Raw genomic sequence first — 27,752 nt, forward strand, 5'->3', positions numbered from 1 at the left:
GCCCTGATCTTCATCACCCCCTAGCCAACCTCATCCCATCCTCCTTGCCACCTGGGATTATTTCTAAGCAAATCTCAGTCGTTCTATATACCTTATCACTCTATAAATATTTTTGTTATGTATCTCCAAAAGATAAAGATTCTTTTATAACCTAACAATACCATAATCACATGTTAAAAGCTTTGAATAGAATTCTTTAACACTCATAGATCCCAAGATGGCCAACAAATAGGTTGGACTCTCCGTTCAGCTTGGGAAAATTATTATTATTTTTTTAAATATATTTTTATTGATCTCAGAGAGGAAGGGAGCGGGAGAGAGAGATAGAAACATCAATGATGAGAGAGAATCACTGAATAGCTGCCTCCCGCACGGCCCCCGCCGGAGATGGAGCCCGCAACCCAGGCACGTGCCCCTGCCCAGAATCGAATCCGGGATCTTTCAGTCCTCAGGCCGACGCTCCATCCACTGAGCCAAACCGGCTAGGGCTTGGGCAACTTATTGAATTTCTCTGAAGCTGATTTTCATCATGAGTAAACCTGGATAGCAAACTGAAGTCCCCAGGTCATGGTAGTAGTGGAGAGTATGTATATTTGCACCTGAAGTTAAAAAGTTACCCAACATGTAGCAACATGATTATAGTAACATGAGTATATATAGAGCAGTGGTTGTCATCCAGGGGATGGAGGTGGGGACTCTGCCCCCTCAGGGAACAGGGAGCAGTGTTAGGAGTGGTGGTACTATGAGCATGTAGTCGAGGAGAGGTCAGGACACTTCTCAACATCCCACTGTGCACAGGACGCCCCGCCCCCGCCCCCGCCCCCCCCCCCCTCCACCCCAGAGGATGAACCAGCCCCAAATGTCAGCAGTGCCAAGGATGGAAAACCCTGCTCTAGAGACTTCGATTTTATTAACACTTGCTGGAACGTGGACACCCGAGGCGTTGATTCCGGACTCTGCCACTTGTTGAGCCAGTCTGGTAATAATAGTAAGTAATCATGGCCAACATTTTGAGGGCCTTTTGCATGACCCAAGAGTAGCGCTAGGCTCACTATACATGTGCATTTCATTCTCTTACCAACCCAGGAGGTTGCTGAGAAGACTCGAGTTCAGAGTGGCCCACACAAGGGGTCTCTCTCTCTAGACCTCATTTCTTCATGCGTGGTACAGGATCACAATATTTGCCTCTTGGGTTGTGTGTGGACTGCTGATGCCAAAGGCCAACCAGCTGACACCTCATGGACCCTCAACAGAAGCATCTGCTATGTTGACTACATTAGCCTGGCACACAACAGTTAACTGCCAAGCCTGGCTAAGTGCCCAGCTAAGCCAGGGCCTGAGAACCACATAATTTCTTTCATTATCCCAGTTGCTGGGGGAATTGGCAGCGAGAGACCTGTGAAATACCTAAGACAAAAGTGACTAGGATTGCCAGGGGCTTGCCTTCCGATCAGTGCTGAGCCCCAAAAACTTTCTTTTCCAACCTGCTTCCCTAGAGGATTGCAAATTGGCCCTTCCGCCCGCAGCAGGAGTGAGAGGGAGGCTGGAGCCCCCCCAGGAAACCCAGGAGGCAGTTGTGGCAAGTCCTTCCCAGGAAAGGCCGGTCCTGCTTCGTTGTCTGCAGTGGCAAACAGGAGCTGAGAAAGATGGGTAGTTGTGAATGAGCCTGTTGATGTGACCATTATTTACTAAGCACCTACTATGTTCCAGGCACGCCAATCTTGACAGACAAGGTCCTTCACTTGTGGAAGTCACATTCTCGCAGGAGAGACAACCAGTAAACAAGCAAAGAAGAAACACCAGCTGGTGGTGAGTACCATGCAGAGAATTAAAATAGGGTGATGGCGTCCGAGTGACCTGGGAGGTCACTGAGTAATGGGAGGGTAAAGGAGGGCCTCTCAGGAGGTGGCATTTAAGCTGAAATGTGGAAGACATGAAAGGATGAAGAATGGGGTATTCATGGCATGTGCAAAGGCCCTGAGGTTAAAATAAATCAGCTATGTTAGACCAGGGTTTCTTAACCAGGCATTGTTATAGCGAGCCTAGTAAACATTGGCAATGTCTGGAGATAGTTTTTTTTTTTTAATCTCACTATAGGATATGTTTTTATTGATTTTAGAGAGAATGAGAGAGAGAGAGAGAGAAAGAGAGAGAGAGAGAGACCAATTGGTTGCCTCCCGTATATACCCTGACCTGGGAGTCAAACCCGAAACCTAGGTATGTGCCTTCACCGGGAAGCAAACCCACAATTTTTTGGTGCACAGGGTGATGTTCCAACCAACTAACTAAGCCACCCAGCCAGAGCTGGAGATAGTTTTGATTGTCACAACTTGGGGAGAGAGGTACTGCTACTGAAATCCAGTGGGTTGAAGCCAGGATGCTGGCCCACATCCTACAGTGCACAGGACAGCCCTCACTGCAAAGGATGACATCCCCAAATGTCAGTCATGCTGATACTGGAAAAGACTGGGTGAGAGGGAAGAAAGAAAGCCTGGTGTGAGTGTCAAGGTTAACACCTCCCAATCCTTCTATGAACATCAGATAATGGTAACCAAGGGAATGTGGCCCTGCACTGGAGTGGGGTCACGTCCAAGGGGCATCCTGGGGACCCAGGACATGGGAAAAGGAACAGAGATTTCCAGGGAGGCAAGTTCCAAGTCAGGAGACAGATGAAGAGAGGCTACGATAAGGCCCTAGACAGACACTAGAGCCCAGAGCTGAGGCCTAGGAGAGGTCAGCCGAGTGTGACTAAACCAGAGGGTCTGGGTGGACTGTGGGAAGCTGGCTGGATGGCCGGGCTGGGGGTGGAGGTCCCTGGAGGAGAGGGATAGCAGTATTTGCTCCCCGACCCTGTGCTTCTAGGCTAGTGAGAAAGTTCTCCCTCTGAGCCTGTTTCCCATCCATAAAATGCTGACAGTCAACTCCACATCACAACATTCATCAGGCCCGTGCAACAGAGGACTAACTCAGCAGGCCTGGCTTGTCCATATCCGGCGCAGGAAAGTTTTGGCCTTTGCCCAGCTCCTGGGAGGTGTCCCTTAAAAGCCCTGGAAATAACCTGACTGATAAGAGGATCTTCGTTAACTTAGGGGCTTTGGGATATGCCTGATAACCGATGCTAACACTCTGACTTATACCAGGGGCCCTGGGCCATACGGTATGAACTGGACTGCTGGAGGGGCTGAAGACTGAGGTACGCCATGTCTATATGAGCAACACCCAGTAAAAACCCTGGACACCAAGGCTTGGGTGAGCTTCCCCGGCTTGCAGAACACCGTGCATGTTGTCACACGTCGTCGCTATGAGAATTAAACCCTGTCTGCACGACTCCACTGGGAGGGGACGATTAGAAGCTCACGCCTCTTCCCTTGGCTGATTTCAATCTGTATCCTTGAGTGTGTGTGCGGCTTCCTCATAGGGGCCCTCAGTTACCACCCAGTGTCAAGCAGGAGCTGCTTGTTCATCTTTTTCATACAGCCAGTGTTGGAGTAATCTTACACTGAAGGTCTCCTTTCAGCTCACCTTGTTTTAGTAATGAGACATTTACAAAAGAAAAGGGACAAAAAAATAAAAAAAACAAATACGACATCCTACTTCGAATCCTGAATGTTGATCTTTTCCTGGGCCAAGGATATGTGGGGCGGAACTCTCTCCTGGTGCTGGGCAGTGGCAGGGGGCCCAGCTCCAGTCAGCCATGTGGTCATGAGGGTGGACAACAGATACTCTACAGTGTGGCATTAAGTGCATTTTTGACTTAGCATCTGTATAATAAAAAGTAACTTTCCCTTCTGATCCAGGCCTTGAAACTCTCTGTTAATCTGCATCCTTTCACTGCAACAAACCATAATTATGAGTAAAACAGCCTTTTCTGAATCCTGTGAATCCTTTTAGTGAATCCCTGAAACCGAGGGTGGTCTTGGGGGCCCCAGAGCAACAGGGTCTTTCCTGAGTGGACAAGGCAGGGAAGGGAAATTGAGGCAGAGAAGGAAGAGGTATGGAAAAGCTCAAACTACTTGATTGAACTGATGCTACCATTTCTTGAGTGCCCGCAGGTAAAGTGGGGACTTTACTTACCATCTCCCAAGTGCCTGGTGCACATTCTGTTGGTCACGGGCATTTTGGCATTCATCTTGATCTTCAGGCACATCGCGCTTCCTCATGTGCTGCCCCCAAGGGGGGTGCCTCACTGTCCCCCCCTAGCCCACCCCTGAGTGGCCCTCACTCCCGTTTCACAGACCATGCAGCTGATGTCCTGGGAGACAGGCCACTTGCTTGAATCCTCCGGGAAGGCGGTGGAGGAGACAGCACTCCCGCCGGGCCCATGGACGTCGAGGTACAGCTCCCTTCTGTCTGTGCTTTACTAATATTGACAGGCGGGTGGGCAGGCCTTAGATCACCAGGGCATTTCCAATGAGGTCTAATCGTGAGAAGGTCTTTCCCCTGGCTACACAGCCTGTGGTTTTTATTATTTTTTTCCTTGCTTTATTGTGATGTAATCAACACATAATATCGTTTAAGTTTGAAGTGTACAGCATGTGGACTTGATGCACTTATATGTCACAAATTGGTTACCATAGTAGGTTATCTAACGCATTTATCACATAGTTACCATTTTTTTTGTGTGTGTGTGGTGAGATTTAAGATCTACTGTCTTAGCAAGTTTCAAGTATATAATACGGTATCATTAACTATGATCGCCATCCTGTACGTCAGATCTCCAGGACTTATTCATCTGTTTTTGTGTGTGTTTGTTTATTTATTTATTTTATAGAACTTATTCATCTTATAATTGGAAATTTGTAACCTTTGACCAACATCTCCCCATTCCCTTCACCTCCCCTACTCTCTGTTTCTCTGAGTTTGGCCCTTTTAGAGTTCACAGGTAAGCGCCATCACAGTTATTTGTCTGTCTGACTTATTTCGCCTAGCCCCTAGCACAATGCCCTCGAGGTCTATCCATGTTGCTGGGAGTGGAATTTTTTGCTTATTTCAAAGAGCTCATCAGTTTGATGTGGGCAGGGTCCTAACTGCCCCTGGAGACTTGCTAATCTCCCTTCTTATCAAAGACAGCTGGCCTCAGCCCCAGGCCTCCTGCAGGCAAGGAGATGTGATGAGTTTATTTAAAGTGCTTTCTCAGTTTCCTGCACTGCTCACATTAGGGGACAGAGAATTCTCTGTGGTCGTGCTGCCCTGGGCCCTGCAGGAGGCTCAGCAACATCCCTGGGCCCCACCCACTAGATGCCAATAGCTCCCCCTCCCCAGTCATGACAACCAAAGTGTCTGCGGCCATTGCAAGTGTCCCCTGGGGAGAGAATGGTCCCCGGTTGAGAACTGCTGGTTTACATAGTACACGAGGTGCTTGGACATTTGTTGGAGGGAATGGTGAGCGCAGGACCGGGTGGGGAGTGCCTCTGAGTGTTCATCCTTTGGGCTTACCCTGGCAGGGCTGGGCACAGCTCCCAGCATCCTACAGTCTCCCTCTGTACACCTGGGCCCAAGCTCAACTTTCGTGGAGCCCCAGGGGACCCAGGTGTTGGAGAGGCTGGCTGGTCCCTGGGCCCCAGTGCCAAGCACCAAGAAACCACAGTTGCTGTGGCGACTGCTGAGCTCTTAGGGCGAGAAGCTGGTTGGTTGAGGGGCAAAAGGCTCCGGTGCCTGGAGGAGCCAACATCCAGGGACCTTGGCTGAGAGGTCACAATCCAACGTCCACCCATTAGCATTGTTAGCAGACCAAGCAGAGCAGCGGGGAGCAGTTGGTTCAGTTCCCCAGGGACACCGCAGGTGACAGGGCTGCAGGTCACTGAGGGGGCCTTGGAGGGTGAGACAGACACACCCCACTCCGATGGCCCTGCCTGGCTGGCCTCCCAGGAAGGCCACTCGGCCACTGGTGTGAGGTGTCTGAGACCCAGTCCCTGTCCCGGGGAAAGATCGTCCAAGTGGGTGGTCAGCATGAGCACGGGCCCCCTCAGCCCAGGCACCCGCCGGCGGCTTCTCCAGGGTCAGGCAGGCCCCCTCCCAGAACCTCCATCCAACAGTGTGGCCATCTTCATCAGCTCCACGGTCTCAGGTAAGGGGCGGGGCAGGGCTTGGGTTTTCGAGGCCAGGGGACACTCTTGGGGGTGCCAGGGCAATGGGCATGGCTCACAGTGTCCCCTAAGAGACCTGGATGTGAATGCAGCCCGGCCAGTGACCCATGTGGGAACCGGTAAAGGGGAGCGTCCCAGACCCTCTGTTTCTTCTTTATTTTTTTTTTTAATTCTTTTTTTTAAAAAATAAATTTTTATTTTATTTTTATTTTATTTTTATTTTTTATTTTTTTAAAAATATATATTTTATTGATATTTTACAGAGAGGAAGGGAGTGGGATAGAGAGCTAGAAACATCGATGAGAGAGAAACATCAATCAGCTGCCTCCTGCACACCTCCCACTGGGGATGTGCCCGCAACCAAGGTACATGCCCTTGACCAGAATCGAACCCGGGACCCTTCAGTCCGCAGGCTGACGCTCTATCCACTGAGCCAAACCGGTTTCAGCTAAAAATGAATTTTATTGATTTTTTTACAGAGAGGAAGGGAGAAGGATAGAGAGTTAGAAACATTGATGGGAGAGAAACATTGACCAGCTGCCTCCTGCACACCCCCTACTGGGGATGTGCCCGCAACCAAGGTACTTGCCCTTGACCGGAATCGAACCTGGGACCTTTCAGTCCGCAGGCCAACACTCTATCCACTGAGCCAAAGCAGTTAGGGCTCTGTTTCTTTGATAATCTAGGCTGGGAGCCTGACTTGATAGAGTTGCTATGAGTGGCAAACGATATTGCAACTAACATTTCTGATGAATGCACGGTGCACGAGGCTTAAAGAGTGCCAGAGTCTTCCCACGGCCCTGCATGACTGGACTGTTCACCTCCCCAACTTTATCTCATACGATCCTCTCCTCACCCATGTGTTGCAGTCACACTGGGTTCCAGCAGATCCTGGAACCCATGAAGCCCTAGGCCCCAAAAGCTATAGTTATTTAATTTACGTGTTTGTTTAATGCCTGGCTTCCCCCACTAGGCTATGAGCTCCGCCAGAGCAAAAACTACATTGAGCAGTGTTCTGGCAAATGTTTAATAACCTGATCTTCAAAAATATTAAGGTAAAACAACAACAAAAACCATGTAAAACACCTGATTTGTACTGTCTGCCAATTTCTGTGGTGCAAGTCCTCCACCATGGTCAATTTCAAGCTGCCAGTGTGACTTCATAAACATGGAGTGGGGAAGAACTGGGCACTGTCCCTCCCCCCCGCCCCCCCCCCCCCCCCGCATCCTCTAGTATTTTCCTGCTACAAAGGCAGTAAACAAACTCAGGAGCAGAGCTCACAGCCAATGTGGTAAGATGATTTGGAAGCGGTGACTTTTGAGTACTTATGATCTCTGCTTTTGCTATAATGTATTCCATTGCAAGTTCAGATCATTTAATTTTTCATAATGGCTATGTCAACAACCACTGGCTCACAGAATTCCTGAGGATTGCTCTCCCAAGCCAGTAGGGGCCAGCTCTGGCAGACTGCATTATTTATATATGTCTCATTTACTGTTGTGCCCTTGATCTAAGCAATGTCTAGATCTAAAGAAACTTCCCAGTTGATATTTTATGGACAAATGTAAATAACCTGTGGGATTTCTAAAACGGGCATGGGAAGGGGAGGGGGTGGGACAAGATTGGCATTGAGGTCAGCTGACCTGGGCAGCTTCTTTGTACCAGTGGCTCCCAGACTGTGAGAGGGGGCAGGCCAGGCTGAGGGACCGCCCCCCCCCCCCCCCCCGCTCCAGTGCATGAATTTTCATGTACCGGGCCTCTAGTGTGTGTGTATATGTGTGTGTGTGTGTGTGTGTGTATATATATATATATATATGGAGGCCTTTTATTTTATTTATTTATTTAGTTAGTTAGTTATTTTTTGTTCATCCTCACCGGAGGATATTTTTCCATTAATCTTTTAGAGAGACTGGAAGAAAGAGGGAAAACAGAGAGAAATATCGATGTGAGAGAACCACATTGATTGGTTGTCTCCTGCATGCGCCCCAACCAGGGCCCTGGGCCGGGGAGGTGCCTGCAACCAAGGGACATGCCCTTGACTGGAATTGAACCCAGGACCCTTTGGTCCGCAGGCCGACGCTCTATCCACTGAGCCAAACCGGCTAGGGCTGGGAGGCCTTTTAAAGAAACTAATGTGACCTCCTCCTAGCCATGAGGAGAAAACAAATGCTTCTTCAAAATCTATGTTGCACTAGGTACTTTTACTTGTAGACTCAGTGGTTCTGCCAACCTTTATTGAGTGTCCGTGTTGCGTGCTGAAAAATCAGGAATGGCTGCGACAAGAAGAGGTTTTTCTTCTTTGGGAGCTTGCAGGCCTGAAGAGCAGAGGGGGAAACTGAGGCTAGCCTGACCCTTGGCATAAGGCCACACAGCAAAGTCAGTGGTGGAGAAGGTCTTAGAATCCATCCAGGTTTATGCTGGGTAGGGCTGCCAGATTTAGCAGAAACAAACAAATAAACCAAAAAACAAAACGAGGGTATCCAATTAAATTTCATTTCAGATAAACCATGAATAATCGTTTTCTATAAGTCTATCCCTTATGGTAACACATGATTTGTTGTTTATCTCACATGCAATGGAACTGGCTTTATCAGATATGCAAAGGTATCCAAATATTGCATGGAACAGGATCATACTTATGCTAACAGGTTATTTGTTGCTTCTCTGAAGTGCGAATTGAACAGGGTTTATTAGAAATGCAAATTTAGCCAAAACCGGTTTGGCTCAGTGGAAGAGCGTCAGCCTGCGGACTGAAGGGTCCCGGGTTCGATTCCGGTCGAGGGCATGTAGCTTGGTTGCGGGCACGTCCCCAGTGGGAGGTGTGCAGGAGGCAGCTGATCGATGTTTCTCTCTCATCGATGTTTCTGACTATCTATCACTCTTCCTTCCTCTCTGTAAAAAATCAATAAAATATATTTAAAAAAAAAAAGAAATGCAAATTTATCCAAATGGTGTGTGGAATGGGCTATACGTATGCTACCAAGTTATTCATTGTTTGTCTGAAATGCAAGTTCTCATGAGCATCCTGTATTTTATCTGGCAGCCCTAACCCAGGGCAACTACCCACCCTGGTTAGCTGGGAGCTAAGGGTTTCCTGGGATGTGGGATGTTTAGTGCTAATAGCTGGAAAGTCCCAGGCAATCCAGGAGGTTTGTCTCCTTAGGTTTACCTCATGTATTTGTATCTTTTGATGTCCCCTCAAGGGCCTCCGCCTGGGTGGGAGGGAATGGAGCGAAAATCAGAGCCATGGACCAGGATAGAGTTCTGGGTTCTTCCATCGAACGCCGTCCATGTCGTTCCTTGCAGATATGGATGCGGAGAGAGAAGCTCTGCAGACGACCGCGTACCCCGAAGTGCAGACCTTCTGCCAAAAGCATGGCCTGATGTTTGAGGTAATCCTCAGCTGCCCACGCCTCCCTGCCTCAGTTTCCTCTCCCTGGGAGGAGGGAACAAGGGTGTGCCACCTGGGCAGTCCCCCGGGGCTCTGTGCTCAGTTTCATGCTTTCCTGTTGAGTCTTGAAATTCATCATGATTTTTGAACAAGAGACTCGCATTTTCTTTTTGCAGCAGACCCTGCAAATTCTGTAGCTGGTTCTGGCAACGGCCCAGGGAGATAAAAGTCTTTTGAAAAGGCAGGTGGAGGGATGATGGCTGTGCGGTGGGCACTGCGGTTGGCACAGGCGGGGTGACCCAGTTCTAGGAGCAGAAGCCTTGAGACCCTGCTCCTTGGACGCGTCACTTATGTGTTGTCTTCCCTGCCCTCCTGGCCCTGCCTGCCCTGGGGCAGCTTGAGGACTGTGGGATATGCAGGGTGGGTGTTGAGTGGGATGTGCCTTTTTCCAGAGTGCTGGACACAGTCGCTACTGCCCCCAAACAGAGTCTCCTACAGCTCACACCAATCAATCTTGGGGCGGGGGGGGGGGGGGGGGCGGGGAGAGTCACTGCCTGTATGTTTGATGTGGAAACTGACAAACCATCTTTGGGGGTCTCAGCTCTAACGGGCGCTGCCTCCTTGCCATTTATGACAGCAATTCAGCACCTCAAAGTCCCTGGATTATAAGACCAACTGCCATTGATATATTAGTAAGAAAGAAGCAGTGCTGGAAATTCGACTGCCTGCCATTGAGCATGAGACACAGCTCCATGCAGAGGCACTGGAAAGGAAAACCTACACGTTGAGAACTGATGAAATGCCAATGTTCATCCCTTAATGTCTACATGGGCGCTAGCTAGGCAGCACGCACTGCAGACATCCTCAATCAGAGATGGGGGACGGTGGCCCACAGAGAGGAAGGTTCTTGCCCAGGGCTGATGGCTGACCCTTTTTCTTCCTCCCTTCCTTCCTCCAGTCACATTCAGCACTGTGGTCCTTTCACCCTGTGCTGTAGTTCACTAGGAATTGATGTGTCTTTCCCTCGGGGCAAAATAATTTAAAGAGGTAGGGACTATTCTGAGTCCCATCCTCCCTGCTTCCTCATCCCAGCCTTTCAGGGGGTCAGCCTCGCTCCTTGAATTGAGCCATTCTGCCGGGGGCCCTCCTCTGGCTAGCAGGCAAAAATGGACCGCAAGCGTGTGGTTGCCAAGGCGACTTGGCCACATCTGATTTTGGCCAAACGAAACACCCTCCTTCGCAAAGAAAGCTCTGCGAACAAGTGTGGACATGTCCTTGCTTTAAAAGAAACAGTTTGAAAATGCTCAGGGTCTTAATTTTTTTTTAATGTTTTTAAGTAAACTTCTACTTTGGGATTGAGATTTACAGGAAGCTTGTGTGTGATACAGAGTTCCCATATATCTTGCACCCAGTTTTTCCCCTGAATGTGAATATCTCACATTATCAGGTGCATTTGTACAACTAAGAAATGGACACTGGCACATTGTTATTAACCAGCCTCCTGATGTTACCCAGATGTCACCAGTTCTCTCTGGTCTCAAGCGCCCCCTCCCCACCGCCCCCGCTGCCCCCGCAGGTCTCCCCAGTCTCCTCCAGTTTGGGATGGCTCCTTGGTCTTCCCGTATTGCTCATGACCTTGGCAGTCTCGGGGAGGACTGGCTTGGCATCCTGCAGGATGCCCCCGATCTGGATCTGCCTGATCTTTTTCTCAGGATTACTCTGGGCATTCATTCAAGTTCTTTTAATCCAGACATCCCCCTTCGGGGAGAAGCTGTCAAAAGTTATTGAAAGAAACTTTATGCCTTTGCCAAAGGTAACGGAAAAGTCACCGATCCCGCCATGTTCCTGACACACCCACACTTGTAATCTCCAGGTCGTCGATCTGAGGTGGGGAATTCAGCACACACAGGCCACGGACCACATGACCACGGAACTCTGCTTGGAGGAGCTTGATCGGTGTCGGAAAACATCCCTAGGGCCGGCTTTTGTTGTGAGTCTCTTGGGAGAGATGGGGTCACTCTTACGTCTCTTCTAGCACCAGGATTTGGCTCCTGCTTCCCAGCCAAATCCAGGCATGGAGGGATATAGGTGGCATTTCTGCTATCATACCCTATCTCCATAGCCTGTCTGTGGCAGACATTGCTAATCATTCGCAGCACGTTTTCTGCAGAGCTAGCTGACATCCAGACATTAACAGTCAAGTGCAAGCAGCAGGTAAGTTAGAGAGCAGAGTGTTGAAGTCCAAAGGGATCTTAGGATTGGCTCTGGACTTTCCATGAGCTTTCCCACCCCATCTACTTCATTTATTTATATTTTAAGTCTTTATTGTTTTGTGTTTTTTTTTAAATAAATCTTTATTCAGATTATTACAATTATTTCTCCTTTTTCCCCCCATAGCTCCCCTCCACCCATTTCCCACCCCACCTTCTGCCCTTACCTCCCCCCCACTGTCCTCATCCATAGGTGTATGATTTTTGTCCATTCTCTTCATGAACCCCCCATACCCCTTTCCCCCTGAGAATTATCAGTCCACTCCCTTTCTATGCCCCTGATTCTATTATATTCACCAGATTATTCTGTTCCTCAGGTTTTTAATTCACTTGATTTTTAGGTTCACTTGTTGATAGATATGTATTTGTTGTTCATAATTTTTCTCTTTACTTTTTTCTTCTTCCTCTTCTTTAAGAATACCTTTCAGCATTTCATATAATACTGGTTTGGTGGTGATGAACTCCTTCAGCTTTTTCTTATCTGTGAAGCTCTTTATCTGCCCTTCAATTCTGAATGATAGCTTTGCTGGGTAGAGTAATCTTGGTTGTAGGTTCTTGCTATTCATCACATTGAAAATTTCTTGCCACTCCCGTCTGGCCTGCATAGTTTCTGTTGAGAAGTCAGCTGACAGTCGTATGGGTGCTCCCTTGTAGGTAACTAACTGTTTTTCTCTTGCTGCTTTTAATATTCTCTCTGTCTTTTGCTCTTGGCATTTTAATTATGATGTGTCTTGGTGTGGTCCTCTTTGGATTCCTTTTGTTTGGGGTTCTGTGGGCTTCCTGGACTTGTAAGTCTATTTCTTTCACCAGGTGGGGGAAGTTTTCGTTCATTATTTCTTCAAATAGGTTTTCAGTATCTTGCTCTCTCTCTTCTTCTGGCACCCCCATAATTCTGATGTTGGTACGCTTGAAGTTGTCCCAGAGTCTTCTTACATTATCTTCAACTTTTTGGATTTTTTTTTTTTGGTTTTTGCTTTTTCGGTTGAGTGTTTTTTGCTTCTTTGTATTTCAATTCTTTGACTTGATTCTTGGGTTCCTCTATTCTGTTTCTGGGTCTCTGTATAATATTTTTTATTTCAGTCAGTGTATGTTTAATTTCTAGTTGGTCCTTTTTCATATCTTCGAGCGTCTCGTTATATTTATCGGCCTTTTCTAGGATATTCTTAAAAAGTCTTATAACCGTGGTTTTGAATTCTATATCCAGTCGTTTGTTTTCCTCCATTTCTTTCGTTTGTGATCTGATTCTTTGACCCCGCATTTTCACTGATTCCCTGAGTTGGTAAGGTAGATATTTGTGCTAGGTTTCCAATATGGCCCAGTGGGTCTGCTTCCCCAGTTAACCTGAGGTGGACACTCTTGGTGCACCCCTTTGTGGACTGTGTGTACAGCCTTGTTGTAATTAAGTCTTTATTGTTGTTGGTATCACTGGGAAGAATTGACCTCCGGGCCAGTTGGCTGTAAGGATCAGCTGTGTCTATGCTGGGAGAAGTTCGGTGCTGGAGACAGCCTTATAGGATTAGACTTGCCAAATTGCAATAGCCTCTGTGCTCAGCTTGGATGGGGTGGAGTCTCAGTTTTGGCTTCCTGTCAGCCTTGCCCTTGCGCGCATGTGCGCTTTCAGTCCTCCGCCTTCCCCAGCTCGAGTCTCCGCCTGAGAGTCCAGACTCCCCTCACAAGAGCGTGGGTCCCCAGGGGCTCGCCTGGAACTGGGGTTCACTGCAGTCAGAACTGGGGCTCAGTGCAGTCAGAATCCTCTGACTCCCTTCCACTAGGGAAAGCCTGTGGCAACCTCCGCAGCCTTTGTGCGCACTGGCCCGTGTGCGCCTTCAGACTTCTGCCTTTCCCAGCTCGAGTCTCCGCCTGAGAGTCCAGACTCCCCCCGTAAGAGCGTGGGTCCCCAGGGGTTCGCCCGGAACTGGGGTTCAGTGCAGTCAGAACTGGGGTTCAGTGCGGTCGGAGGCTTCCTTCCCCCTTCCGCCAGAGAAAGTCAGCCAGGCTCTCAGCCGCCCTTCCTCTCTGCGCGCACAAAGCCCCTTTGCCGTACCTCCAATTCTCTGTGAGCTTTCCTCTTTCCTTCTAGTTGTAGAATTTTCACTCAGCCAGCTTTCCTGTGGTTCTGGATGGTGTCCGTTCTGTCTTTTAGTTGTAGTTTTGAAATTGTTGTGCGAGGCAGCAGTTTAGGTGTTTACCTATGCCGCCATCTTGGTTTCTCCCTAAGTCTTTATTGTTGAAAGTATTACACATGTCCCCTTTTCCCCCCACTGACCTCTTCTAACCCACCTCCACCCCTAACCCCAGGCCTTCATTACCCTATTGTCTGTGACCATGGGTTATGCATATATGCATACAAGTTCTTTGGTTGATCTCTTCCCACCCACACACACTCCCCTGTCTTCCCTCTGAGATTCCACAGTCTGTCCCATGCGTCTATGTCTCTGGATCTATTTTGTTCATTAGATTCCACATATGAGTGAGATCATATGATACTTGTCTTTCTCTGACTGGCTTATTTCGCTTCCCATAATACTCTCCAGGTTCATGCTGTTGCAAATGGTAAGAGTTCTTTCTTTTTTAACAGCTGGGTAGTATTCCATTGTGTAAATGTACCACAGCTTTTTTATCCACTCACCTGCTGATGACCACATAGGCTGTTTCCAAGTCTTAGCCATTGTAAATTGTGCTGCTATGAACATAGGGGTGCATACATTCTTTCTGACTGGTATTTCTGATTTCTAAGGATATATTCCTAGAAGTGGGATCACTGGGTCAGAAGGGAATTCCCTTTTTAATTTTTTGAGGAAACTCCTGTTTTACACAGTGGCTACACGAGTCTGCATTCCCACCAGCAGTGCACAATACTTCTTATAATCACCCTTTAATTGAAAAAGTGCCCAAACTGCCGTGTCTGGGTGGTTCAGTGGGTTGGAAAACCATCCCATGCACCAAAAGGTTGTGGGTTCGTTCCCCGGTTGGAGCACGTTTGGGAGGCAACCAGTCGATGTTTCTCTCTGTCTCTCCCTCTCTCCCTTCCTCTCTCTCTAAAATTAATGAACATATCCTAGGGTGAGGATTTTAAAAAAGAATACTGAAAACTAAAATAATTATTGAAAAGTATCCCAACTCTGAAAATGCCTTACCAGTTTAAAAAAATAAACAATTTAAAAAATATCTTATAAATATAGAGAATAAAAGAGACAAAAAAAAAAAACAACACAAAAAAAACCCACAAAAAACACACATACACAAAAAACCAAAAACATTTTTTTCTAAACAAATGCCTTAACGTTTATAAACTCCAACTAAAAGACCCCAAAGAACCTGGGAGGTTCTCCAGTGAGGATTAAAGAAAAAGAACAGTAAAAGAGGAAAAGCCAAGAAAGTATCTTTGCCCAACACACCTTAATCACAAAGGAGCTTCGAGCAGCTACCAATAAAAATAAAAATACTCTGAACCTCTCCTGGAGATAAGAACGTAGAATGTAGGAGAGTATGGCCCCATTTTAAAAGCTCTTTTCTAGGGAAATAAAGAGAACTAGGTGAGGTGTGTTTGGCCTTAGAATTGCCTGCCCAGTGTGGTAGTTATGAACCACATGTGGTGATTTAAACTTAAATTATTTAAAATCAAGCAGAAGTAAAATTTCAGTTCCTCAGTCCTCCTACCCACACTGGGATGGCAAGGAGCCACTGTAATTGGAGAGCACAGACGAGAACACTTCCAGTGGTGCAGAAAGTGCTGCCCAAGAGAGCAGGCCTCCCTATAAAAAACAAGGTGTGTGAGAAGCTTCCTTTGTTATACATTGTTTTGTCTATACAACTAGAGGCCCAGTGCATGAAATTCATGAACTAGTAGGGTCCCTTGCTGCTGCCGGCTGCTGGCCGGGGCCTCCCTCCTTCCCCCCAGTGGGCCCTGCTCCCTGGTCGAACTCCTGGACGAAGTCCCAGTCGAGGTGACAATTTGCATTCTACGCTTTTATTATATAGGATGGCACTTGGGTTCACTCTTTTGCTGTATCCTTTTCTTGGCACCACCTTTTTTTTCTGCCCCCTCCAGCTTTATTGAGATACTAGTGGCCCAGTGCACGAAATTCGTGCACGGGGGTGTGTGTTCCTCAGCCGGCCTGCACCCTCTCCAATCTGGGACATCCCTCTCACAATCAGGGACTGCTGGCTCCTAACCGCTCACCTGCCTGCCTGCCTGATCGCCCCTAACCACTCTGCCTGCTGGCCTTCTCTCCCCCAACTGCTCCCCCCAGCCTGATCATCCCCAACTGCCCTCCCCTCCTGGCCTAATCGCCCCTAACTGCCTCTGCCTCGGCCCCGCCACCATGGCTTTGTCCAGAAGGTCTCCCAGTCTAATTAGCATATTACCCTTTTATTAGTATATATAACTGATATACAGCATTGTATACTGTATGTTTAAGGTATACAGCATAATGACTTGACTTACATAAACTGTGAAGTGATTACTATAATAAGTTTTGTTAACATCCATCATTTCATATAGATACAAATAAAGAAAGCAAAAGAGAAGGATTTTTTTCCCTTGTAATGAGAACTCTCAGGATCAGCTTTCAAATATCCCACGCGGCCGTGCTCAGTACAGCCGTCACATTGTACATTACATCCCAAGGACTTGTGTATCTTGTAACTGGATGTTTTTACCTTTTGAACCACTGTTTTCATTATTGTTGCTTTAAAATACAACCTAACATCTGGAAAGCTCTACACTCTTGCTTGTGTATCTCCTTCATAAATAATGTTTTCCCAATCTTCTCATTTTAGCTTTCCAAATGAGCCTGGTGATTGATCATTTTGTTAAGTTTCAAAGAAAAAAAATGATTAAAGGGAAAAGGGAGGTGGGGAGAAAAGGAACTCCAGGGGGAATTTGATTTTGCACTGCACGAAGGCAGTGAAAAGCACAACACAGTTTCCAGGTGACCAGGGGAACCGAGGCTGATCTCTCAGCCTCTCCCAGGCCCCGCCGGCCCAGGGACCTCGCAAATCCTTCCAGAGGGCCTCTGTGGGCCGGCCGGATGGAGGGCCTCTACCCACGTCCTGCTCTCCTGCTGTACCGGGTACCTCCCCTCTGCTGCCCCAGAGTCACAGCTTCATTCTCCTTTCGTGGCTCCGTTTGGGGGGCTCTCCATGGAAATCAGAGCTGTGTGGGGGGCCCTTGGAGAGGCTTCTCTCTGGTAAATAAGTCATTAGGCGGCGTGGCAGGGGACCTCTCCTCAGGCACTTCTCAAGGCCCTGGGTCTCTTGGCGCACCAGAAGCTCCAGAGTCTCCAGACAGTTGCTCCTGATAGCTCCTTGATCTCATTCTTTGCAGCTCTTTCCACTCCCCTTGTTTTGGTACCACTGACCCGAGTATTTAATTTTTTAAAAAAATATTTTTTTAACCATCTGTCTTCTTCCTAAGATTTCTGGTCTGTGGTTGGCTGGTGACACCTTTCTCAACTTCCCTTTTCCCTCCAAGGCTGTGGCTATTGGGAAGGCCCTGGGAGAACCGCGTCCTCTTCAACATCCTGTCATCTCAGATTCCATATCCAGGTTTCCGGGGTGCACACCCCTGGAATATTCTGAAACAACCCCATTAATAGGGAGGGGTGCTTGCTTCCATTTCATGAGGAAACTCGAGACTTTGGATCCTATGTTCTAGACCTAATTCTCTTGCATTCCAGTCTGCACTTTCTCGGAATCTGTTGGGGCAGAGAGAGGGCCTCCTAGCGTTCTCAGCACCAGAACCAAAATATTTGGTCCTCACCACACCCTACAAAATTATGCCCGCAGGATGGCCTTTTCTCCCCCCGCCTGCTCCCTTCTTATTGGTGCTTTCCTGCACTGGAACATGCTGTTTCCTCTGCTTGTACATGCCTGCACTTCCTGCCACAGGGCCTTTGCACATGCCATTTTCCCTGTTTGCCAGGCTCTTTGTCCAGTGCATCCTTCTCAGATCTTATTCTGCAACTCAATCCTCATTTCCTCAGGGGAATTTTCCTGACTCTACAGCCCACATGTTTATTCTTTCTTCCTAGCATCAGCTGCACTTTGACATTGGTCCCTGACTCACCTGTTAGGACTCCCAGGTCCAGGAAGGCAAGGACCAAGACCATTCTGGTCACTGCTGTCTCTTGAGCAGCTGTCATGGGCTTGGCTCAATAAATATTTGGGGAATGACTGTGTTCAGAAATCAGAGGTTCCACGTTGGGACCTGATTCCCCCACTCTCCTCCAATTCCAATTTGACACCTTCCCTGGGGCCTCAGTTTCTACATCTAACAAGGAGGAAGCAGGACTTCGGGTTTTCCAGGGAGCATTAGAACTGGGAGGAGAGTGAGGCACTCGCCTGCAGCACAAAATTAAAGGGGGTGCCAAAAATCGTAGTTATCAAGATAAATATTTTAGTGCAATCTTTTAAAAAAAATCCACAAGGAACAAAATGTCAAAATTCTACATAAAGACAAGATCCTTCCTGCCCTTGTGAGTTGTCCCTGGGCCCGGCTCCCTGGCTGCTGTTGGAGACAGTCCTGCTGCCAGGGCCACCTCAGGGCATGAGGCTTGGGCAGAACCCATGGAGCCTGTAGCTCTTGTCCCAGTGCCTATTCCTGGGGCAACCCAGTGCCTACATATGAGGAGCTGCCATTTCCTCTTATGTGCAAAGAAGGGGAACACGAATGTCCTGGGGCTGCTGCAACAAATGGCCACAAACCAGTTGGCTTAAAACAACCGAATTTATTCTTTTGTGGCCTGGAGGCCAGAAGTCTGAAACCAAGGTGTCAGCAGGGCTGTGCGCCTGCCTACATTTCTCAAGGAGAATTTTTTCTTATCTTTGCCAGCTTCTGGGGGCTCCAGGCATCCTTGGCTTGTGGTTGCATCACTCCAATCTCTAGCTGTGCTGTCATATCATCTTTTCCACTTTTGTTTGTGTCAAATCTCCCTCTGCCTGTCTCTTATTAAAGACTAGAGCAGCGGTTGCCAACCTCACTGGTGGTCCATGAGGACCGAAAGGTTGGCGACCGCTGGACTAGAGGCCTGGTGCACAGATTCGTGCACTGGTGGAGTCCCTCAGCCTGGCCTGCGGGGATCAGGCTGAAACCTGCTCGCTGACATCCCCCAAGGAATCCTGGATTGCGAGAGGGCAGTTCTCGGGTGATGCATCCTGGAATCGGGCTCCCTCCTCTCTGGTTCTGGGTGTGTCACCCGACAACTGCGGCATTGAGCGCCTGCCTCCTGGTGGTCATTGTGTGTCATAGCTACTGGTTGGATGGTCAGACGGTCGGACAGTCGCTTAGGCTTTTATATATATACTAGAGGCCCGGTGCATGAAAATTCATGCACGATGCCACTGCTCCTGGGCCTCATCACCCAGGAGCAGTGGCATCGCTACCAATGGTCAGGTGAGGTAGTGATCCCTCAGCCCAGCCTGCCCCCTCTCACAATCCAGGAACCCTCAGGGCAGGAGGCGATCAGGGGAAAGCGACGCCCCATCACACCTCTGCTGCCTCCACTGCCAACAGCGCAAGCCTCGGCCGGCCCTGGTTACTTGAGCCTCAGACGGCCCTGGGTAGCTGGGCAGCTGCCATCCGAGGCTTGCCTGTGCCTCGGGCCGGCTCTGGGTGGCTGGAGGACTGAGGGGACTGGGGGACTCTGGAGGCAGGTGCTCAGAGCGGCTGGACCCGCCTGGAGGTGGGCCCAGCCTTGCCGCATGCCTGCCGCCCTGGCAGGCTTGAGGGGACTGTGTGCCGCCATCTTTGAGGACGGGGCAGTCAATTAGCATATTCCCTCTTTATTAGATAGGATATATTCTCAGGATTGCATTTAGGGCCCATCTAACTTAATTGCATCAGCAAAGCCTCTAGTATTAATGAGGGGTCTCCAGAGAAACAGAACCAATGGGATAGATAGATAGATAGATAGATAGATAGATAGATAGATAGATAGACAGACAGATACATAGATAAGAGGAGATTTGTTATAGGAATTGGTCCACATGATTATGGAGGCCGAGAAGTTCTACCATATGTCATCTGCAAGCAGGAGACCCAGGAAAGCCGGTAGTGTAATTCAGCCTGTGTTGAGGCCTGAGAATTGAGGGGCCGATTGTGTAAATCCCATCTGAGTCTGAATACCTGAGAACCAATGTCCAACAACAGAAGACAGATATCTCAGCTCAAGCAGAAAGGAAGTTTGCCCTTTCTCCTTTTTGTTCTATGGGGCCCTTCGTGGATTGGATGAGGCCCACTAGCATTGGGGACCATCTACTTTACTCAGCCCACCACTTCCAATGCTAATTCTTCCAGAGACACCCTCACAGGCACACCCAGAAAGCATGTTTGACCAGCTATCTGGGTAACCCTTAGCTCAGTCAAACTGACACATAAAATCAACATCACAACCTTTTTTGATTAAAGGTACATTCACAGGGTCCAGGGATCAGGACCAAATATCTTTGGGGGAGGGGCTGCTATTCAACTGACACAGAGGGCTTCCCAAGCAAAAGATGCTCGGTCAGATTCCAAATGTACCTCCCGTGTTCTTGGTACCTCCGTACGCAGGTGCGATCTCTGCCTGCACTTCTTAATGTGATTTTCACCATGGCACTACAGCCAGGCACATTTTTAGGAGCTCTGCGTGCCTCACCAGGGTCATAGAGCTAAGTGCCAGAGCCGAGATTTGAACCCGTGCCCCTCTCTCTTACCCTCTCTCTGCCAGGCCCTCCTCGGTGACCAGTACGGCCCCTGTCCGGTCCCCATGCTGATCGAGGAGAAGGAGTGGGAGGCACTGAAGGCCCAGCTGACCACCAGGCCGGGTGACCTGGAGCTGGTGGCTCACCACTTCCGGAGGGACGAGAACACTGTGCCCCCCAGCTACGTGCTGCAGGCCCTGGGCACCAGGGACACCCGCGGGCCAGAGGAGGCCACCCTGACCTCTGTGCTGCGCTGTGGAGCCCAGGAAGCCAGGAGGCTGGGCCTCATCACCCAGGAGCAGTGGCATCGCTACCAACGGTCAGGTGAGGTAGTGAGACTCCCCTGGGACCCATGGGAAATGCCCATGTAATCAGAATACACATTGAGGGTTGTCCAAATGCCACGGTCCGCATTTCTATAAATGCCGAACCAGCCTAGTTCCCCGGTTCTGAGAAAGGTCATTTTACAGATGACCAAGGAGAGTTCAGCCGTGTTCCGGTTAAATTTTGGTCTCTCGGGATCCTCCTCTCCTCCTCCAGCTCCATTGCTTCTCCCAGGGAGGCTCCTGGCTTTAGCGGACATGTTCTAAGACAACCACCATCCCTGTTGGCCTTGGACCAAGAGGCTCCGGGGATGCAGGACTGTTAGGGCCAAACCCAGGACAATCCTGGGAAAATGGAACGCCCGAGTTAGATCCTGCTGAGAGCTCAGTCCTCTGGCCTTGCGGCACCTGCCTCAGAGCGGAAACTGAGGCCCCGGAAGGAGGAGTCTCACCTGGCCCAGGGTGAGAGTAGGGATCAGACCCTGTAACTGCTGAGTCCATCACCCGGCTCCCGCCTGGCCCCTCACCTCTCACCCCACCCTCCACCCACATTATCCTCCACTCCAGATATCAGAAAGATTTTTCTAAAAATGCAGCATAATCAGTTCCCTTCCCCATCTCTTGCTGCAAGCAAGAAACAGGTTCTTATTGCTTGTGAGTTAGTAATACATCAGTTTGTGGGTTATTAGTATGTCAACTTATATTACCAAACATTACATGTAGGAATTTATGTTACTCAAACTATTAAATATATGAATTCATTTATCTACATATTCAATATATGAATTTAGATTATAAGTATACTAGGGGCTCAGTGCACGAATTCCTGCACCTTGAAAGGAACTCTGGGCTGCGAGGCTGCAGTGGGCACAGGGGCGGATCTCGGGCCATCATCCATGCCCCCGCCTGGCCCCTCCCAATGTGGCCTCCTGTCCCCTGTCTGCTGGCAGCCCCACTCCCGCCACCGCTGCTCCCACGTGCTGACGGCGCCTGGCCCTGCTCAAACTGACTGTCAGCGGGTGCAAGCAGGGCCAGTGTTGTCAGTGGGTGCGAGCAGCTGCTGCTGCTCCAATCACCCCTCAGGAGCAGGGGGAGATGGAGGAGCACTCAAGGGTGATCGGGGCCTGCAGCCGCTTGCACCTGCTGATGGCACTGAGCGAGCGGGTGCGAGCAGGCGGGACCATGGCGCGTGGGAGCAAAGAATTTTCAGTAACCACCAGAGGCTCACCCCGATGGCAGCGACTGGTGCCCCACCTTGGTCTGGCACCCCCTGCTCACCTGCTCCACTATCCCACTGCAGCCAATGCCCGTCATGTTCCATACATGCCCCTGGTGGTCAGCGCACGTCATAGCGACTGGTTGTTCAGTTGTTCTGCCACTCAGTCTATGTGCATATTAGGATTTTATATATATATATATATATATATATATATATATATATATATATAAAATATGTGGATTTATATTATATGTAAACATTAAATATATTGATTTATTTAAATATATTGAATGTAGTAATTGATATTAATAGTATCTTAATTTTGTTAAAATATATTAATTATATATTTTCTATTACTAAAATATTAAATATATAAATTTATTTATAAACATATTACATATATGAATTTAATTTTATTAAAATATATTGATTATATTTTACCTATTACTAAAATTTAATGTATGAGTTTATTTATCAACATTAAATATGTGAATTTATGTTATGAACATTAAATATGTGGACAAATTTAATATACTGATTTTTTAAAGATACTAAATATAGTAATTTATATTAATATTTAAATTTTATTAAAATATATCATTATTATCTGTTAGATATATATTAATTCTAGTAATGACATATTCACTTTTAAAAAATAAACTTTTTGGAGAGAGGATCATTTAAAAATTTAAAAAAATATATTTTTATTGATTTCAGAAAGGAAGGGAGAGAGAGAAACATCAATGATGAGAGAGAATCATTGATCAGCTGCCCCCTTGGGAATCAAACTGTGACCTTTTGGTTCATAGGTCGATGCTCAACCACTGAGCAATGCCCGCTGGGCAAAGGGAGGGTCATTTTAGGTTAACAGGAAAGTACAAGGTTATAAAGCTACAAAGATAGTGCAGAGTTCCCGTATGTTCTTTGCTCAGATAAGTTAACATCTTATGTGATCGCCGTACATTTGCTGGGACTGAAAATTTGACACTGATGCTTAATGTCAGTACATGATGATTAACTCGACTCCAGACTTCATTCCGATTTCCTCAGTTTCCCCGTTAACATCCCTCTGTCCCAGGACCCCATCCAGGGTCCCACATTGTGTTTAGTTGGCATGTCTCCTTAGGCTTCTCTGGTCTGTGACAATTTCTGTCTTCCCTTGTTTTTTCATGACCTTGACCACTTTGGGGAGTACTGGCTAGGTGTTTTGTAGAACGTCCCTCACTCTGGGCTGGGCTGGTGTTTTCTTGTGATTAGACTGGGGTTATAGGTTTCTGGGAGAAAGATCACAGAGGTGATGTTCCCTCTCCAAGCCATCATATCAGGGGTATCGGGTACTTGATGCCCACCTGAGATCACGGTGATGCTAACCTTGATCCTTTGGTTAAGATAGGAAAGACATATCAATTTTGAATACATGGTTGATGAGACTAATGTTGATGGCTACTGTTTATTGAACACTTACTAGGTCGCTATTGTTTGCTCCATGACATGGAGCTAAATATGCTAATTGCTTTCATGACATGTCTGCCATCAAAGCTATAATCAGTATCTGGGATCTGCGCTTTGAAATGGGGCTGGATTTACAGCTCAGCCTGGCCCCTTTCCAGCTGTATTGACTTCTTGCAGGCTTATAGCCTCAGTTTTCTCATCTGTAAAATGGAACTAGTCAGAGTTAGTATGTCATGGAGTCATGGTGGGGTTTAAAGGGTCTTGTCCCAGCCATGACCTCATTGGAGCTCTGAGCGGCAATGTCAAACCTAGCCAGTTAAGAAGTCCCACATGAAAGAACAAACAGGGACTCCGCGGAAGTAGCAGGAAGCATTCTGCCTGTCAGCAATGGCATCTCGGGCATGTTGTTTTCCAGTTCCTTGCTCAGCTTTCTTTTCTAAAAACTTTTTATTTTGAAATTCACAGGAAGTTGCAAAAAAATAGTAGAAAGAGGTTCCATGTATTCTTTCTTTCTTTATTTTTAAAGAAAAAAGGTTTATTACTTACTGGCCCAGGAGTGGATGAGGCAAACCACGGGGCACACAGCAAGGTGGTGGGGGGAGAGTGCGGGAGAGAACAAGCCTGGGGATCTGCTTTTCATTTATTTATCTATTTTTTCAAAAAATTTTTTATTGATTCCAGAGAGGAAGAGAGAGGGAGAGAGAGAGATAGAAACATCAATGATGAGAGAGAATCATTGATTGGCTGCCTCCTGCACATCCCACACTGGGAATGGAGCCTGCAACCCAGGCATGTGCTCTGACCGGGAATTGAACTGCAACCTCCTGATTCATAGGTCGAACTCAACCACTGAGCCTTGCTGGCTGGGCTGCTTTTTATTTATTTATCTGAACATTCAATATTATTTTATATTCATTTCAGGTGTGCAGCATAGTGGTTAGACATTTATATAATTTATAAAGTGATTCCCACCTAGCACTATTCATAGTTATTACAATACTAGAGGCCTGGTGCAGCCTGGCCTGCAGGGATAGGGCCGAAACCAGCTCTCTGACATCCCCTGAGGGGTCCCGGATTGTGAGAGGGGGCAGGCCAGGCTGAGGGACCCCACCGGTGCATGATCAGGGCTGGGAAGGGACTGCGGGAGGGCTCCAGGGCATGTCCGGCCAGTCTCGCCCAGTCCCTATTGGCTGGATCCCAGCAGGAAGCTAACCTACTGGTCTGCCCCCTGGTGGTCAGTGCGCATCATAGCGACAGGTCGAATGGTCGATCGGTGGGACACTTAGCATATTATGCTGTTATTATATAGGATGGTTGACTAAATTCCCTATACTGTTATTTTGTGACTACTAACCAGGCATTCTTTAACTGGTTTCCACCAAAGGTAACAGCTTGCAAAACTAGAGTACAATATTACAACCAAGATGTGGACATTGTTATAATCCAGAGAGAGTGCTACTTGGCGTGTGTGTGTGTGTGTGTGTGTGTGTGTGTGTGCAACTAGCCTATGCATGTGTATTTCATTTCGTGCAATTTGATCACCTGTGTAGCTTATAGTAACCACCACAGTCAATACATAGGGCTGTTCTCTTACTGGAAGGATCCCTCCTGCTACCCCTTTAGAGGCACACTTACCCCTTCCAACACCCAGCCCTTGGCAACCACTAATCCATCTCCATCTCTATAATTTGATTTCAACATGTTATAGAAGATGGAATTGCACAGTCTGTAATCTTTTGATTGGCTTTGTTCCATCAGCATAATGTGCTCAGCTTTTCACAGTATTAGTTCATAGAAAATCCTCAGAACAGCCCCTCACGATTGGACTAGTATGTCCATGTTACAGGGAGGAAACAGATTCAGAGAGGTACAGTGGTTTGCACAAGGTCACACAGCTTGAAGATGGTCTTGGATTGGTTCATGCTGAAATGTGTTCAAGAAGGATCCCATTTTGGGACTGTTAGCTGCCTTCACACCTGTTCACAGGGCTGAGGCGAATGTGGGGTCACTCCAAGGAGGACTTTTGAGTGGCTCTTGTCTTTGGCTCAGAGACTAATTCCTGTCTCCAAGGGGCTGGCTCACTCAGCTGCAAAGAGCTAGGAGCCTCTGCTGAGTGCAGGGCAGCTTCAAAAATAACTTCTTAGGTAGGTTTGATTGCTATTTCCAAACAATGGCTTCTAAGTAGTCAACATGGCCCTTCGGTTCTGGAAAATATGGGTTCTCAGGGCAGCTGCTACCTGCTCTGGAACAAAGGTCTGGCAAAAGATGGCCCGAGGACCAAATCTAGCCCACCATTTGTTTTTTAAAATAAAGTTTTATTGGGACATACTCGAGAGCATTCATTTGTCTAAGGTTATGCCATATCACTCAGGCGCATGTTGAACTTCAGAACCACTACCCCCACCTCCCACATGTGTCTCCCAAGTGTCCCCACTCAGGCCAACGCGTGACACACACTTTCTCCCCTTCTCCTCTACTTTTGCAGTCATCGAGTGGGAGATAGAACGGGGTCTGCTGAGCTTGACAGATGGGGAGCAGGGGGCCACTGTCTTCTTGAGGGAGATCCAAGACCTTAACAGACACATCCTGGAAGACTGTGCCCTAAAGATGGTGGACCGGCTCGCAGACGGCTGCCTGGACACAGACGCCCAGAACCATCTGAGCAGCCTCAAGAGGCGCATCGCTGACATGCAGCCGGGAGTTCTCAGGGCCCACCACCTGCCGTGGAGCCGCGACCTGGTGAACCCCAAAAATAAGGCTCATGCCCGGTACCTGCAGGAGCTAGGGGAGCAGTTTGTGGCCAGGGCTAACCACCAGGTCCTCGAGCGCCTCCGGGAGCTGGAGGCGGGCAGGCAGGAATTGGCATGGCTCTACCAGGAGATCCGTCACCACCTGGGGCTGAGTGCCGAGGCCACTAGGACCTTCTGCGGGCGCCAAGAGCTCCTGGCCGAGGTGGGACAGCGACTCCGGCAGAGTGACAATCACCCCCACACGCCCCTGGTGTTTTTTGGCCCCCCAGGCATCGGGAAGACGGCTCTGATGTGCAAGCTGGCCGAGCAAATGCCGGGGCTGCTGGGCTGCAAGACGGTGACCATCCTGCGGCTTTTGGGGACATCACAGATGAGCCGCGATGCCCACGGCCTGCTCCAGAGCATCTGCTTCCAGGTGTGCCTGGCCTACGGGCTGCCCCTGCCTCCTGCCCAGGTCCTGGAGGCCCACACCAGGGTGGTCCAGTTTTTCCACACCCTCCTGCACACTGTCTCCTGCCGGAACTTCGAGTCCCTTGTGATCCTGCTGGACTCTGTGGATGATGTGGACTCCACCCACCGTTGGCGGAGGGTCCCCTGGCTGCCTCCCAAGTGTCCCCCCAGGGTCCACCTCATCTTCTCAGCCTGCTCAGGGCAGCGGGGAGTTTTAGACGCTGTGCAGCAGACACTCACGGACCCAGAGTCCTACTGGGAGGTGAAACCCCTCTCCAGCAACCAAGGGCAAGAGATGATCCAGCTCCTGCTGGCGGCCTCCAGGAGGACACTGAGCCCAGGGCAGAGGGATCTGCTCTGGGCCAGCCTCCCGGAGTGCGGGCACCCTGGGCAGCTGAGGCTGGCCTTTGAGGAGGCCCGGAAATGGGCGTCCTTCACTGTGCCCGCCCCTCTGGCCTCCACGGCTGAGGAAATGCTGCATGAGCTGTGTGCCCGTCTGGAGCACACCCACGGGCAGCTCCTGGTGGCCCGCGTGCTGGGCTACATCGTGTCTTCCCGGTAAGTCTCTGTTTTTTCCCACATTAAAAAAACACACCTGGATTAATTTTATTTTTTATGCTAGTAATTAGAGCTCATGTACAAGAAAAATATAAAACATACTACATAAAAGTCCCTCTCTTAAAAATAAATATGATTTAGTGAACTAAGTTGTAATCTAATATACAACTCATATTATAACGCATATTGCCGAGAAACATTAGTTGCAATGCACTTTTTTCGTTTTTTGTTTTTAATCCTCACCCGAGGACGTGCGTATGGATTTTAGAGAGAGGAAGGGGGAGGGGGAAGAGGTAGGTTGCCTCCCATACCGGGGATTGAACCCATAACCCAGGGATGTGCCCTGATCGGGGATGGAACCTGCAACCTTTCAGTGTATGGGACAATGCTCTGACCAACTGAGCCACACGGGCCAGGGCAGTTGCAATGCATTTTTTGGAAAGGCGCTTTCAGCCTTATTTTTTACACATAAAATAATTTTTAGTTTTTTTGAAAACAACGAAATTCTCAGAAAACCTCAAGCAAAAACCTTGCACAGACCTGAGGGAATCTGATGGCACTTTATAA

The 27,752-nt window shown here is 48.4% G+C and overlaps 1 protein-coding gene across 1 annotated transcript in view; it reads left to right on the forward strand.

Moving 5' to 3' along the window:
* Window positions 1–1,677: 1,677 nt before the first annotated feature.
* NWD1 (NACHT and WD repeat domain containing 1) overlaps window positions 1,678–27,752 on the forward strand; it is a 76,460-nt gene continuing 50,385 nt past the window's right edge. Inside the window, 8 exon segments of the mRNA XM_080673169.1 lie at window positions 1,678–1,809; window positions 3,141–3,249; window positions 4,236–4,333; window positions 9,394–9,441; window positions 9,447–9,479; window positions 11,352–11,468; window positions 20,460–20,757; window positions 25,913–27,185. Of these exon segments, the coding sequence (XP_080529295.1) occupies window positions 4,322–4,333; window positions 9,394–9,441; window positions 9,447–9,479; window positions 11,352–11,468; window positions 20,460–20,757; window positions 25,913–27,185 (1,781 nt within the window). The 5' untranslated portion in view covers window positions 1,678–1,809; window positions 3,141–3,249; window positions 4,236–4,321.

This window comes from Plecotus auritus (assembly GCF_963455305.1).
Source record: "Plecotus auritus genome assembly, chromosome: 6".
Classification (NCBI taxonomy): Eukaryota; Metazoa; Chordata; class Mammalia; order Chiroptera; family Vespertilionidae; genus Plecotus; species Plecotus auritus.